Below are 16,968 nucleotides of genomic sequence, written 5' to 3'. Positions count from 1 at the left end.
GGGGGTAGAAGCTAGTAGTATCTATTCAGCAGCCTGATGATCTGGGGGTAGAAGCTAGTAGTGTCTATTCAGCAACCTGGTGGTCTGGGGGTAGAAGCTAGTAGTATCTATTCAGCAGCCTGACTGGGGGGTAGAAGCTGTAGTGTCTATTCAGCAACCTGTGGTCTGGGGGTAGAAGCTAGTAGTATCTATTCAGCAGTCTGATGGTCTGGGGGTAGAAGCTAGTAGTATCTATTCAGCAACCTGATGGTCTGGGGGTAGAAGCTAGTAGTATCTATTCAGCAGTCTGATGGTCTGGGGGTAGAAGCTAGTAGTATCTATTCAGCAACCTGGTGGTCTGGGGGTAGAAGCTAGTAGTATCTATTCAGCAACCTGATGGGGTCTGGGGTAGAAGCTAGTAGTATCTATTCAGCAGCCTGATGGTCTGGGGGTAGGTAGTGTCTATTCAGCAACCTGGGGTCTGGGGTAGAAGCTAGTAGTATCTATTCAGCAACCTGATGGTCTGGGGGTAGAAGCTAGTAGTATCTATTCAGCAACCTGGTGGTCTGGGGGTAGAAGCTAGTAGTATCTATTCAGCAACCTGATGGTCTGGGGGTAGAAGCTAGTAGTATGATGGTCTGGGGTAGAAGCTTAGTATCTATTCAGCAACCTGGTGGTCTGGGGGTAGAAGCTAGTAGTATCTATTCAGCAGTCTGATGGTCTGGGGGTAGAAGCTAGTAGTGTCTATTCAGCAACCTGGTGGTCTGGGGGTAGAAGCTAGTAGTATCTATTCAGCAACCTGGTGGTCAACCTGGTGGTCTGGGGTAGAAGCTAGTAGTATCTATTCAGCAACCTGATGGTCTGGGGGTAGAAGCTAGTAGTATCTATTCAGCAACCTGATGGTCTGGGGGTAGAAGCTAGTAGTATCTATTCAGCAACCTGGTGGTCTGGGGGTAGAAGCTAGTAGTATCTATTCAGCAACCTGGTGGTCTGGGGGTAGAAGCTAGTAGTATCTATTCAGCAACCTGGTGGTCTGGGGGTAGAAGCTAGTAGTATCTATTCAGCAACCTGGTGGTCTGGGGGTAGAAGCTAGTAGTATCTATTCAGCAACCTGGTGGTCTGGGGTAGAAGCTGAGTAGTATCTATTCAGCAACCTGGTGGTCTGGGGTATGGTCTGGGGGGGTAGAAGCTAGTAGTATCTATTCAGCAACCTGATGGTCTGGGGGTAGAAGCTAGTAGTATCTATTCAGCAACCTGGTGGTCTGGGGGTAGAAGCTAGTAGTATCTATTCAGCAACCTGATGGTCTGGGGGTAGAAGCTAGTAGTATCTATTCAGCAACCTGGTGGTCTGGGGGTAGAAGCTAGTAGTATCTATTCAGCAACCTGGTGGTCTGGGGGTAGAAGCTAGTAGTATCTATTCAGCAACCTGATGGTCTGGGGGTAGAAGCTAGTAGTATCTATTCAGCAACCTGGTGGTCTGGGGGTAGAAGCTAGTAGTATCTATTCAGCAACCTGGTGGTCTGGGGGTAGAAGCTAGTAGTATCTATTCAGCAACCTGGTGGTCTGGGGGTAGAAGCTAGTAGTATCTATTCAGCAACCTGGTGGTCTGGGGGTAGAAGCTAGTAGTATCTATTCAGCAACCTGGTGGTCTGGGGGTAGAAGCTAGTAGTATCTATTCAGCAACCTGGTGGTCTGGGGTAGAAGCTATTGACCAGTCTGTTAGTTTTAGCCATGATGTTCCTGTACTGCCGGCGTCAGAGTGATGGAAGCGGCGTTGGCTCAGGTGGCTGAGGTCCTTGATGATCTTCTTGGCCCTTCCTGCGACAACTGGTGTTGTAGGTGTCCTGGAAGTCAGTCAGTGTGACCCCAATGGTGTCCTGGAAGTCAGTCAGTGTGACCCCAATGGTGTCCTGGAAGTTAGGCAGTGTGACCCCAATGGTGTCCTGGTGGAGTTGCGGTAGCCTGACAGTACGGACTACCACAATCATCTAAGAGACTCTCGGCATGGGGTTTACACACGGTGTAACCCAAGGGCCGCTGGTTCGAATCCCCGAGCCGACTAGGTGAAACATCTGTCCATCAGCCCTTAAGCAAGGCAAAGAAGCCAAATGGCACCCTATTCCCTATATTGTACACTACTAGGCCCCATACAACGCTGGTAAATAAAATTTAAAAAAGTAGTGCACTATATAGGAAATAGGGTACTATTTGGATCCAGCCCCAAATTCAATCACCAGTCCCCAATCACCATTCACCAGTCTCCCAATCACCAGTCCCCAATCACCAGTCCCCAATCACCAGTCCCCAATCACCAGTCCCCAATCACCAGTACCCAGTCCCCAGTCACCAATCACCAGTACCCAATCACCAGTCCCCAATCACCAATCATCAGTGCTACTTGATTACTGGCCCTGCAATTTAAAACAAATATCCATTCATGAAATGAATGAACAAAGAAAACCGTTGTTTCTGAGAGGTGATGTTTTTTTATTGACCAGTCTGGAATGTGCTCAATTGATCCTGAATCGCTGTCCCAAATGGGACCATATTCCCTCTATTAAGTAGGGCTCTGGTCAAAAGTAGTGCACTAGCTTTTGTGCCATTTGGGACTGCTTATTACATTCATCTAGAGTTCTTCCACATATCTATAAAAATGTGTTGAACAAATTCATTGAGATCATTCTCAGGTGAAATAAAAAACGTTTAGATAAAAACTCTTTAGGATTACAGTCGTTTGTATGTGGTGCCTGACAATACAATAACACCACCAATGGGTTGGTATAGTACTGTACATCGTTTCACAAACCCTGTCCCGTGTCCCAAATACATCTAAACTAGTGCACTAGATGGGTAATATAGAGGGCTCTGGTCTAAACTAGTGCGCTAGATGGGTAATATTACTTGTTGGTTATCACTGCATTGTCGGAACTAGAAGCACAAGCATTTCGCTACACTCGCATTAACATCTGCTAACCATGTGTATGTGACAAATAAAATTTGATTTGATTTGATTTGATATAGGGGGCTCTGGTTTAAACTAGTGCACTAGATGGGTTATATAGAGGGCTCTGGTCTAAACTAGTGCACTAGATGGGTAGTTAAAACTAGTGGATGGGTTATCTGGTCTGGTCTAAACTAGTGCACTAGATGGGTAATATAGGGGGCTCTGGTCAAAACTAGTGCACTAGATGGGTTATATAGAGGGCTCTGGTCAAAACTAGTGCACTAGATGGGTAATATAGGGGGCTCTGGTCTAAACTAGTGCACTAGATGGGTAATATAGGGGACTCTGGTCTAAACTAGTGCACTAGATGGGTAATATAGAGGGCTCTGGTCTAAACTAGTGCGCTAGATGGGTAATATAGGGGGCTCTGGTCAAAACTAGTGCACTAGATGGGTTATATAGAGGGCTCTGGTCAAAACTAGTGATGGGTAATACTAGAAAACTGGATGTAATATAGGGGCTCTGGTCAAAACTAGTGCACTAGATGGGTAAACTAGTCTAAACTAGTGCACTAGATGGGTAATGGGGACTCTGTAACTAGATGGGTAATATAGACTCTGGTCTAAACTAGTGCACTAGATGGGTCTGGTTTAATATGCAGAGGGCTCTGGTCTAAACTAGATAGTTAATATAGGGGGCTCTGGTCTAAACTAGTGCACTAGATGGGTAATATAGGGGGCTCTGGTTTAAACTAGTGCACTAGATGGGTTATATAGAGGGCTCTGGTCTAAACTAGTGCACTAGATAGTTAATATAGGGGGCTCTGGTCTAAACTAGTGCACTAGATGGGTAATATAGGGGGCTCTGGTCAAAACTAGTGCACTAGATGGGTTATATAGAGGGCTCTGGTCTAAACTAGCGCACTTGATGGCTAATATAGGGGGTTCTGGTCTAAACTAGTGCACTTGATGGGTAATATAGGGGGGCTCTGGTCAAAACTAGTACACAAATTCAGTGTTGGTTTGAAATCTACAAATACTGACGAGGCTTGACGATGAGGAGTAGCTTGGGAGAATAATTGACTAAATGAACCGTAACATGGTCATCCGTGTCTCTCCCACATCATTCAGCACTTTACATTTGGTTACGCCGGTATCCTGCCTTTTGACAGGAAATGTCACTGTTCAGAAACCAGTATCCATTGTCCCCGTCAATCACTGAAGTCCTCAGTGTACAAAACATTAGGAATACCGGCTCTTACCTTGACAGGCTAAACAGGTGAATCCAGGTGAAAGCTATGATCCCTTATTGATGTCACTTGTTAAATCCACTTCAAATCAGTGTAGATGAAGGAGAGGAGACAGGTTAAAGAAGGACTTTTAAGCCTTGATATATTTGAGATATATTTGAGACGTGTGCAATTCAGAAGGTGAATGGGCAAGACAAAATATTTAAGTGCTTTTGAACAGGTGCAACTCAATATTAGGAAGGTGTTCCTAATGTGTTGTACACTGTAGAGACCTAGGGCTGTATGTGTCAAGCGTCTCGGAGTGCTGGTCTAGGATCAGCTTAGCCTTTTAATTAATAAGTTAACACGGACAGGAGGAACCTGATCCTAGATCAGCAATCCTACTGAGACGATACCTAGAGTTGTGTTCAACAAGGCTCTTGTTTGCGGTGAACAGGTTACTACCTGCCCAGACGGTTTGCTAACTACCTGCCCAGACTGTTTGCTAACTACCTGCCCAGACTGTTTGCTAACTACCTGCCCAGACTGTTAGCTAACTACCTGCCCAGACTGTTAGCTAACTACCTGCCCAGACTGTTAGCTAACTACCTGCCCAGACTGTTAGCTAACTACCTGCCCAGACTGTTAGCTAACTACCTGCCCAGACTGTTTGCTAACTACCTGCCCAGACTGTTTGCTAACTACCTGCCCAGACTGTTTGCTAACTACCTGCCCAGACTGTTTGCTAACTACCTGCCCAGACTGTTTGCTAACTACCTGCCCAGACTGTTTGCTAACTACCTGCCCAGACTGTTTGCTAACTACCTGCCCAGACGGTTTGCTAACTACCTGCCCAGACGGTTAGCTAACTACCTGCCCAGACTGTTTGCTAACTACCTGCCCAGACTGTTAGCTAACTACCTGCCCAGACTGTTAGCTAACTACCTGCCCAGAATGTTAGCTAACTACCTGCCCAGACTGTTAGCTAACGTTAGCTGTGTCCCCAGGGACATCCACAGGGGTCCCCGCAGGCCCTCTTCCTAGCCCAGAGCGAGCGGAGCTCCTCGGGGGAGTGTTGGGGCGACGACAGCATGTCCTGGTAGCAGTCCTTCTCACACAGCCAGCCTGCATCCTGGGGATAGGACAACAACAACAACAACAACAACAACCATCAGACAACAGTCAGACAATTAGGGTTAGGTTTATTAAGGTCTATCAATGCTAATTCGTGTTAACAACCAAGGTGAAAGACAAGAATAACACGAGCTTGTTGGTTAGGGTGACTGTTTTCAGGTAGGCTACCATACTATGTTACCTGCTATTTCTACTGTAGTCATGTCATCTGGTTCTTTACCTGCTATTTCTACTATACTAGTGTCATCTGGTTCTTTACCTGGTATTTCTACTATAGTCGTGTCATCTGGTTCTTTACCTGGTATTTCTGTGGTCCAACAGCAGCCATCCAGATCCCCATGCTCACATCTTCCCCCTGAAACAAAACGTAACACATTATGAGTCTCCAATGGTGCCTTGCTTTTCTGGTAGAAAGAGGAGGAAGGGAAGCGCTTCTAAGGGACACAATAGTACATTTTGGTAGACAGAAGGTGCTCTTTGGTAAAAGGAGTAAATTGGTCATCAAAAAGAAAGGAGGACCAAGGCACTCTTCATATAATTAATTAAAATGCCTTTATTTGTATGGCCTTCGTCAGGGAGTACAAAGAAATAACACAATGTCCTCTTGTGAACAGCTTTTCCAATTAGCCCTAATTAGAAGAGGGAGTGGTTCCAAAATTGATTGGACACACCTAGTAAACAATACTATACACATTAAAAAGTGAAATACTGTAGCTATGTGATCATAAAAATACAACTCCAAGCTAGAAGTATCAGAACACTTAGAAAGGTAGTTCTAACCTTATATATGACTGGGAGAAGTGTCAAGAATAAGAAAGCAATATATTCCATAGTCCACTAGAACACAGCAAAACATGAACAACAACAGTCCAAACATAGCTGAGGGCAATTGGTCAAAATGTCCACTAGATGACAGCAAATGGACCAATCACAACCCTACAGGAAGGGTGAGAAATCCCCCCCAGATTTCTAAAACTTCGTTTCTATTGAACATGCCATACAAATAAAGGCATTTTAATTAATTATATGAAGAGTGCCTTGGTCCTCCTTTCTTTTTGAAAGTGTTTGGTGCCGTGTGGTCCCGGTACCTGGTAGGCCTTGAGTTGCTCTGCATTACTGGCCAGCCATTGGACGAGGTCCCTGGAGGCCACGTACCCCGAGCCGCAGGCGAAGGCCGGGTAGGCTGGACTGGCGTATTCTAGCTCCTGCCACTTCCCAATGCGGTCCACCGCCCAGCTCTGACGGAAACTGGGAAAGAAAGAACATCAGACAGACACTTCCCAATGTGGTCTACCACCTAGCTGTCTAACAGTAGGAAGAACAACAGACCAACAGGCAGACAGACAGACACTTCCCAATGTGGTCCACCACCTAGCTGTCTAACAGTAGGAAGAACAACAGACCAACAGGCAGACAGACAGACAGACAGACACTTCCCAATGTGGTCCACCACCTAGCTGTCTAACAGTAGGAAGAACAACAGACAGACAGGCAGACAGACAGACAGACACTTCCCAATGTGGTCCACCACCTAGCTGTCTCACAGTAGGAAGAACAACAGACAGACAGACAGACAGACAGACAGACAGACAGACAGGCAGACAGACACTTCCCAATGTGGTCTACCACCTAGCTGTCTCACAGTAGGAAGAACAACAGACAGACAGGCAGACAGACAGACACTTCCCAATGTGGTCCACCACCTAGCTGTCTCACAGTAGGAAGAACAACAGACCAACAGACAGACAGACAGACAGACATTTCCCAATGTGGTCCACCACCTAGCTGTCTAACAGTAGGAAGAACAACAGACAGACAGGCAGACAGACAGACAGACACTTCCCAATGTGGTCCACCACCTAGCTGTCTAACAGTAGGAAGAACAACAGACAGACAGGCAGACAGACACTTCCCAATGTGGTCTACCACCTAGCTGTCTCACAGTAGGAAGAACAACAGACAGACAGACAGACACACTTCCCAATGTGGTCCACCACCTAGCTGTCTCACAGTAGGAAGAACAACAGACCAACAGGCAGACAGACAGACAGACAGACACTTAGAATTTTTCTAACTAGGAGCTGCTCTGAGCAAAATGAGTCTGGAGAACTGTCTAGGCTGTAGGCAGTTTTCCCCTGGTTTAAACCTTCATTTAACTAGGCAAGTCAGTTAAGAACAAACTCCTATTTACAATGACGGCCTACCGGGGAACAGTGGGTTAACTGCTTTGTTCAGGGGAACAGTGGGTTAACTGCCTTGTTCAGGGGAACAGTGGGTTAACTGCCTTGTTCAGGGGAACAGTGGGTTAACTGCCTTGTTCAGGGGAACAGTGGGTTAACTGCCTTGTTCAGGGGAACAGTGGGTTAACTGCCTTGTTCAGGGGAACAGTGGGTTAACTGCCTTGTTCAGGGGAACAGTGGGTTGACTGCCTTGTTCAGGGGAACAGTGGGTTAACTGCCTTGTTCAGGGGAACAGTGGGTTAACTGCCTTGTTCAGGGGAACAGTGGGTTAACTGCCTTGTTCAGGGGCAGAATGATATATTTTTACCTTGTCATGTCGGGGATTCAATCCAGCAACCTTTTGGTTACTGGCCCAACGCTCTAACCACTAGGCTACCCTGCCGCCTCTACACTCTAACCACTAGGATACCTGCCGCCCAACACTCTAACCACTAGGCCACCTTCCGCCCAACGCTCTAACCACTAGGCTACCTGCCTCCTCTACACTCTAACCACTAGGCCACCTGCCGCCCAACACTCTAACCACTAGGCCACCTTCCGCCCAACGCTCTAACCACTAGGCTACCTGCCTCCTCTACACTCTAACCACTAGGCCACCTGCTGTCCCTACACTCTAACCACTAGGCTACCCTGCCGCCTCTACACTCTAACCACTAGGATACCTGCCGCCCAACACTCTAACCACTAGGCCACCTTCCGCCCAACGCTCTAACCACTAGGCTACCTGCCTCCTCTACACTCTAACCACTAGGCCACCTGCCGCCCAACACTCTAACCACTAGGCTACCCTGCCACCTCTACACTCTAACCACTAGGCCACCTGCCGCCCAACACTCTAACCACTAGGCCACCTGCCGCCCAACACTCTAACCACTAGGCTACCCTGCCACCTCTACACTCTAACCACTAGGCCACCTGCCGCCCAACGCTCTAACCACTAGGCCACCTGCTGTCCCTACACTCTAACCACTAGGCCACCTGCTGTCCCTACACTCTAACCACTAGGCCACCTGCTGTCGCTACGCTCTAACCACTAGGCCACCTGCTGTCCCTACACTCTAACCACTAGGCCACCTGCCGCCCAACGCTCTAACCACTAGGCCACCTGCCGCCCAACGCTCTAACCACTAGGCTACCTGCCGCCCAACGCTCTAACCACTAGGCTACCTGCCGCCCCTACACTCTAACCACTAGGCTACCTGCCGCCCCTACACTCTAACCACTAGGCTACCTACCGCCCTAACCACTAGGCTACCTGCTGTCCCTACGCTCTAACCACTAGGCTACCTGCCGCCCTAACCACTAGGCTACCTGCCGCCCTAACCACTAGGCTACCTGCCGCCCTAACCACTAGGCTACCTGCCGCCCTAACCACTAGGCTACCTGCCGCCCTAACCACTAGGCTACCTGCCGCCCTAACCACTAGGCTACCTGCCGCCCTAACCACTAGGCTACCTGCCGCCCTAACCACTAGGCTACCTGCCGCCCTAACCACTAGGCTACCTGCCGCCCTAACCACTAGGCTACCTGCCGCCCTAACCACTAGGCTACCTGCCGCCCTAACCACTAGGCTACCTGCCGCCCTAACCACTAGGCTACCTGCCGCCCTAACCACTAGGCTACCTACCGCCCTAACCACTAGGCTACCTACCGCCCTAACCACTAGGCTACCTACCGCCCTAACCACTAGGCTACCTACCGCCCTAACCACTAGGCTACCTACCGCCCTAACCACTAGGCTACCTACCGCCCTAACCACTAGGCTACCTACCGCCCTAACCACTAGGCTACCTACCGCCCTAACCACTAGGCTACCTGCCGCCCTAACTGATCTAGGAACAGATTCCAAATAAACTTCAAAGGATCCTAGATCAGCACTCCTACTGAACACAGGCAACATCACCAGACACCGTCTACCACACTGAGTCTGTATCCAGACACCGTCTACCACACTGAGTCTGTATCCAGACACCGTCTACCACACTGAGTCTGTATCCAGACACCGTCTACCACACTGAGTCTGTATCCAGACACCGTCTACCACACTGAGTCTGTATCCAGACACCGTCTACCACACTGAGTCTGTATCCAGACACCGTCTACCACACTGAGTCTGTATCCAGACACCGTCTACCACACTGAGTCTATATCCAGACACCGTCTACCACACTGAGTCTGTATCCAGACACCGTCTACCACACTGAGTCTGTATCCAGACACCGTCTACCACACTGAGTCTGTATCCAGACACCGTCTACCACACTGAGTCTGTATCCAGACACCGTCTACCACACTGTGTCTGTATCCAGACACCGTCTACCACACTGAGTCTGTATCCAGACACCGTCTACCACACTGTGTCTGTATCCAGACACCGTCTACCACACTGAGTCTGTATCCAGACACCGTCTACCACACTGAGTCTGTATCCAGACACTGTCTACCACACTGAATCATGTATCCAGACACTGTCTACCACGCCGTGTCAACATATCCAGACACCGTCTACCACACCGTGTCAACGTATCCAGACACTGTCTACCACACTGAGTCTGTATCCAGACACCGTCTACCACACTGAGTCTGTATCCAGACACCGTCTACCACACTGTGTCTGTATCCAGACACCGTCTACCACACCGTGTCAACGTATCCAGACACCGTCTACCACACCGTGTCAACGTATCCAGACACTGTCTACCACACTGAGTCTGTATCCAGACACTGTCTACCACACTGTGTCAACGTATCCAGACACCGTCTACCACACCGTGTCAACGTATCCAGACACTGTCTACCACACTGAGTCTGTATCCAGACACTGTCTACCACACTGTGTCAACGTATCCAGACACCGTCTACCACACCGTGTCAACGTATCCAGACACCGTCTACCACACTGAGTCTGTATCCAGACACCGTCTACCACACTGAGTCTGTATCCAGACACCGTCTACCACACTGAGTCTGTATCCAGACACCGTCTACCACACTGTGTCTGTATCCAGACACCGTCTACCACACTGTGTCTGTATCCAGACACCGTCTACCACACTGAGTCTGTATCCAGACACCGTCTACCACACTGTGTCTGTATCCAGACACCGTCTACCACACGGAGTCTGTATCCAGACACCGTCTACCACACTGAGTCTGTATCCAGACACCGTCTACCACACTGAGTCTGTATCCAGACACCGTCTACCACACTGAGTCTGTATCCAGACACCGTCTACCACACTGAGTCTGTATCCAGACACCGTCTACCACACTGTGTCTGTATCCAGACACCGTCTACCACACTGTGTCTGTATCCAGACACCGTCTACCACACTGTGTCTGTATCCAGACACCGTCTACCACACTGTGTCTGTATCCAGACACCGTCTACCACACTGTGTCTGTATCCAGACACCGTCTACCACACTGTGTCTGTATCCAGACACCGTCTACCACACTGTGTCTGTATCCAGACACCGTCTACCACACTGTGTCTGTATCCAGACACCGTCTACCACACACTGTGTCTGTATCCAGACACCGTCTACCACACTGTGTCTGTATCCAGACACCGTCTACCACACTGTGTCTGTATCCAGACACCGTCTACCACACTGTGTCTGTATCCAGACACCGTCTACCACACTGTGTCTGTATCCAGACACCGTCTACCACACTGTGTCTGTATCCAGACACCGTCTACCCCACTGTGTCTGTATCCAGACACCGTCTACCCCACTGTGTCTGTATCCAGACACCGTCTACCCCACTGTGTCTGTATCCAGACACCGTCTACCACACTGTGTCTGTATCCAGACACCGTCTACCACACTGTGTCTGTATCCAGACACCGTCTACCACACTGTGTCTGTATCCAGACACCGTCTACCACACTGTGTCTGTATCCAGACACCGTCTACCACACTGAGTCTGTATCCAGACACCGTCTACCACACTGCGTCTGTACAGTACTCACTTTCCCCACCAGAAGTTGTGTCTCTTCAGGCCCTTGTGGTCGATCTTCATTAAAACCTTGTCCACGTCAATATAACAATCATCATCAGTCTTCAGGAGCAGATCAAACGCAGCGTTTCCCACCGACCTATAAAACAGCAGGGAGTTAGCAACCCACCTATCAGACAACAGATCATGAATCAACCCACCTATCAGACAACAGATCATGAATTAACCCACCTATCAGACAACAGATCATGAATTAACCCACCTATCAGACAACAGATCATGAATTAACCCACCTATCAGACAACAGATCATGAATCAACCCACCTATCAGACAACAGATCATGAATTAACCCACCTATCAGACAACAGATCATGAATTAACCCACCTATCAGACAACAGGTCATGAATCAACCCACCTATCAGACAACAGATCATGAATTAACCCACCTGTCAGACAACATAACCACACTACCATTCAAAAGTTTGGGGTCACTTAGAAATGTCCTTGTTATCCATGAAAACATACATGAAATGAGTTGCAAAACGAATAAGAAATATAGTCAAGAAGTTGACAAGGTTATAAATAATAATAAATAAAATAATTTTTGTCCTTCAACCTTCTCTTTCGTAAAATAATCCTCCATTTGCAGCAACTACAGCCTTGTAGACCTTTGGCATTCTAGTTGTCAGTTTGTTGAGGTAATCTGAAGAGATTTCACCCCCTGCTTCCTGAAGAACCTCCCACAAGTTGGATTGGCTTGAATTGGATTGGCTTGATGGGCACTACGTACCATACTGTCAAACTGCTCTCACAGCAGCTCAATAGGGTTGAGATCCGGTGACTGTGCTGGCCACTCCATTATAGACAGAATACCAGCTGACTGCTGGCTCCCTAAATAGTTACCATACTGTCAAGCTGCTCCCACAACAGCTCAATAGGGTTGAGATCCGGTGACTGTGCTGGCCACTCCATTATAGACAGAATACCAGCTGACTGCTTCTTCCCTAAATAGTTCTTGCATAGTTTGGAGCTGTGCTTTGGGTCATTGTCCTGTTGTAGGAGGAAATTGGCTCCAATTAAGCGCAGTCCACAGGGTATGGCATGGTGTTGCAAAATGGCCTTCCTTCATCAAGGTCTCTTTTACCCTGTACAAATATCCCACTTTACCGCCACCGAAGCATCCCCAGACCATCACATTGCCTCCACCGAAGCATCCCCAGACCATCACATTGCCTCCACCGAAGCACCCCCAGACCATCACATTGCCTCCACCGAAGCATCCCCAGACCATCACATTGCCTCCACCGAAGCATCCCCAGACCATCACATTGCCTCCACCAGGCCATCACATTGCCTCCACCGAAGCATCCCCAGACCATCACATTGCCTCCACCAGGCCATCACATTGCCTCCACCAGGCCATCACATTGCCTCCATCCCCAGACCATCACATTGCCTCCACCAGGCCATCACATTGCCTCCACCGAAGCATCCCCAGACCATCACATTGCCTCCACCAGACCATCACATTGCCTCCACCAGACCATCACATTGCCTCCACCGAAGCATCCCCAGACCATCACATTGCCTCCACCAGGCCATCACATTGCCTCCACCGAAGCATCCCCAGACCATCACATTGCCTCCACCAAAGCACCCCCAGACCATCACATTGCCTCCACCGAAGCATCCCCAGACCATCACATTGCCTCCACCGAAGCATCCCCAGACCATCACATTGCCTCCACCGAAGCATCCCCAGACCATCACATTGCCTCCACCAGGCCATCACATTGCCTCCACCGAAGCATCCCCAGACCATCACATTGCCTCCACCAAAGCACCCCCAGACCATCACATTGCCTCCACCGAAGCATCCCCAGACCATCACATTGCCTCCACCGAAGCATCCCCAGACCATCACATTGCCTCCACCAGACCATCACATTGCCTCCACCGAAGCATCACCAGACCATCACATTGCCTCCACCAGACCATCACATTGCCTCCACCAGGCCATCACATTGCCTCCACCGAAGCATCCCCAGACCATCACATTGCCTCCACCAAAGCACCCCCAGACCATCACATTGCCTCCACCGAAGCATCCCCAGACCATCACATTGCCTCCACCGAAGCATCCCCAGACCATCACATTGCCTCCACCAGACCATCACATTGCCTCCACCGAAGCATCACCAGACCATCACATTGCCTCCACCAGACCATCACATTGCCTCCACCAGACCATCACATTGCCTCCACCAGACCATCACATTGCCTCCACCAGGCCATCACATTGCCTCCACCAGGCCATCACATTGCCTCCACCAGACCATCACATTGCCTCCACCAGACCATCACATTGCCTCCACCAGACCATCACATTGCCTCCACCAGACCATCACATTGCCTCCACCAGACCATCACGTTGCCTCCACCAGACTTGACAGATGGTTCACTCCTCCAGCATCTTTTCTGCGTCTCACGAATGTTCTTCTTTGTGATCCGAACACCTCAAAAACTTAAGATTTGTCTGTCCATAACACTTTTTTTCCCCCAATCTTCCTGTTATTTAGCTTTTTCTTTGCAACTCTGCCTAGCAGGCCAGGATCCCGGAGTCGCCTCTTCACTGTTGACGTTGAGACTGGTGTTTTGCAGGTACTATTTAATGAAGCTGCCTGTTGAGGACTTGTGAGGTGTCTGTTTCTCAAACTAGACACTCTAATGTACTTGTCCTCTTGCTCAATTGTGCACCGGGGCGCCCCACTCCTCTTTCTATTCTGGTTAGAGACAGTTTGCTCTGTTCTGTGAAGGGAGTAGCCCCGAGTAGCCCAGAGTAGCCCAGAGCAGCCCCGAGCAGCAGAGCCAAACTATACGATTTCTGTCCATTTCCATGTTACTGGTGTAGCAGAACAAAAACTACGCTAACAGAGGGAAACCGCGACTCTCGCGGTGTAGTTGCGAGGTTAGACCAGTCACACTGGGTACGTACCACTTGTAGAACTGCAGTAGTTTAGAAGGCACGTTCCTGTATGTATCTACTACATCCACAAACACTATGTCTCCATATCGCAGACCCTCCTGCTCCAGAGACCTGTCCTCCATCTGCAGTCTGGTGCCGTGACTCTGGATCCGCCCCTGTCGGCCATGCAGCACCTCCCACAGGGAGGCCATGTCTAGGAGGAGAAACAATGAGAGAATAGATAACATACAGACAGACAGACCATGTCTAGGAGGAGAAACAATGAGAGAATAGATAACATACAGACAGACAGGCCATGTCTAGGAGGAGAAACAATGAGAGAATAGATAACATACAGACAGACAGACCATGTCTAGGAGGAGAAACAATGAGAGAATAGATAACATACAGACAGACAGACCATGTCTAGGAGGAGAAACAATGAGAGAATAGATAACATACAGACAGACAGACCATGTCTAGGAGGAGAAACAATGAGAGAATAGATAACATACAGACAGACAGGCCATGTCTAGGAGGAGAAACAATGAGAGAATAGATAACATACAGACAGACAGGCCATGTCTAGGAGGAGAAACAATGAGAGAATAGATAACATACAGACAGACAGGCCATGTCTAGGAGGAGAAACAATGAGAGAATAGATAACATACAGACAGACAGGCCATGTCTAGGAGGAGAAACAATGAGAGAATAGATAACATACAGACACAGAAAGAAAAGACAAATAGATCCAGTATAGAAGAAGCATATCCTACATTGAATTCTGGTGCATCCTGGGTGATAAGAGAGAAGGGATACGTCCAAAATGGCACCCTATTCCCTATATAGTGCACTACTTTAGACCAGAGCCCTATTCCCTATATAGTGCACTACTTTAGACCAGAGCCCTATTCCCTATATAGAGCACTACTTTAGACCAGAGCCCTATTCCCTATATAGTGCACTACTTTAGACCAGAGCCCTATGGCACCCTATTCCCTATATAGTGCACTACTTTAGATCAGAGCCCTACTGCACCCTATTCCCTACATAGTACACTACTTTAGACCAGAGCCCTATGGCACCCTATTCCCGCTCTTGCTGCGGGCGATTCTCTGATCCACCTCTACGCAGACGACACCATTCTGTATACTTCCGGCCCTTCCTTGGACACTGTGCTATCTAACCTCCAAACGAGCTTCAATGTCATACAACACACCTTCCGTGGCCTCCAACTTCTCTTAAACGCTGGTAAAACCAAATGCATGCTTTTTTCAACCGTTCGCTGCCTGCACCTACCCGCCTGTCCAACATCACTACTCTGGACGGTTCCGACCTAGAATATGTGTATATCTATAAGTATCTAGGTGTCTGGCTAGACTGTAAACTCTCCTTCCAAACATCTCCAATCCAAAATCAAATCTAGAATCGGATTTCTATTTCGCAACAAAGCCTCCTTCACTCACGCCGCCAAACTTACCCTAGTAAAACTGACTATCCTACCGATCCTCGACTTCGGCGATGTCATCTACAAAGCTTCCAACACTACTCAGCAAACTGGATGCAGTCCATCACAGTGCCATCCGCTTTGTTACTAAAGCACCTTATACCACCCACCACTGTGACCTGTATGCTCTAGTCGGCTGGCCCTGGCTACATATTCGTCGCCAGACCCACTGGCTCCAGGTCATCTACAAGTCCATGCTAGGTAAAGCTCCGCCTTATCTCAGTTCACTGGTCACGATGGCAACACCCATCCGTAGCACGCGCTCCAGCAGGTGTATCTCACTGATCATCCCTAAATCCAACACCTCATTTGGCCGCCTTTCCTTCCAGTTCTCTGCTGAATTGCAAAAAAAAGAAATCGCTGAAATTGGAGACTTATCTCCCTCACCAACTTTAAACATCAACTATCTGAGCAGCTAACCGATCACTGCAGCTGTACATAGTCCATCGGTATATAGCCCACCCAATCTACCTGCCTCATCCCCATACTGTTTTTATATTTATTTACTTTTCTGCTCTTTTGCACACCAGTATCTCTACTTGCACATCATCATCTGATCATTTATCACTCCTGTGTTAATCTGCAAAATTGTAATTATTCGCTCTTATGGCCTATTTATTCGCCTACCTCCTCATGCCTTTTGCACACAATGTATATAGACTCTTTTTTTCTACTGTGTTATTGACTTGTTAATTGTTTACTCCATGTGTAACTCTGTGTTGTTGTCTGTTCACACTGCTATGCTTTATCTTGGCCATAAGATGAGAACTTGTTCTCAACTAGCCTACCTGGTTAAATAAAGGTGTTCTCAACTAGCCTACCTGGTTAAATAAAGGTGTTCTCAACTAGCCTACCTGGTTAAATAAAGGTGAAATAAATTTTAAAAAATAAACATAGTGCACTACTTTAGACCAGAGCCCTATGGCACCCTATTCCCTATATAGTACACTATTTTTGACAAAGGCCCACAATGTCTGTTTATTTTCTGCATGAACTCTTCTCC

At 48.3% G+C, this 16,968-nt stretch overlaps 1 protein-coding gene across 1 annotated transcript in view; it reads right to left on the bottom strand.

The window, feature by feature from the left end:
* Positions 1-4,288: 4,288 nt before the first annotated feature.
* Positions 4,289-16,968, bottom strand: part of b3galnt2 (beta-1,3-N-acetylgalactosaminyltransferase 2) — a 37,028-nt gene continuing 24,348 nt past the window's right edge. Inside the window, exons 8-12 of the mRNA XM_065007777.1 lie at positions 14,486-14,669; positions 11,502-11,627; positions 6,374-6,533; positions 5,584-5,640; positions 4,289-5,283 (exon numbers count right to left, since the gene is read on the bottom strand). Of these exons, the coding sequence (XP_064863849.1) occupies positions 5,143-5,283; positions 5,584-5,640; positions 6,374-6,533; positions 11,502-11,627; positions 14,486-14,669 (668 nt within the window). The 3' untranslated portion in view covers positions 4,289-5,142. The remainder of the gene's footprint in view (positions 5,284-5,583; positions 5,641-6,373; positions 6,534-11,501; positions 11,628-14,485; positions 14,670-16,968) is intronic.

Source organism: Oncorhynchus nerka, linkage group LG23, assembly GCF_034236695.1.
Source record: "Oncorhynchus nerka isolate Pitt River linkage group LG23, Oner_Uvic_2.0, whole genome shotgun sequence".
In the NCBI taxonomy this organism is placed as follows: Eukaryota; Metazoa; Chordata; class Actinopteri; order Salmoniformes; family Salmonidae; genus Oncorhynchus; species Oncorhynchus nerka.
Note: the sequence above shows the minus strand (reverse complement) of the source record. Positions and strands in the feature narration are given on the sequence as shown.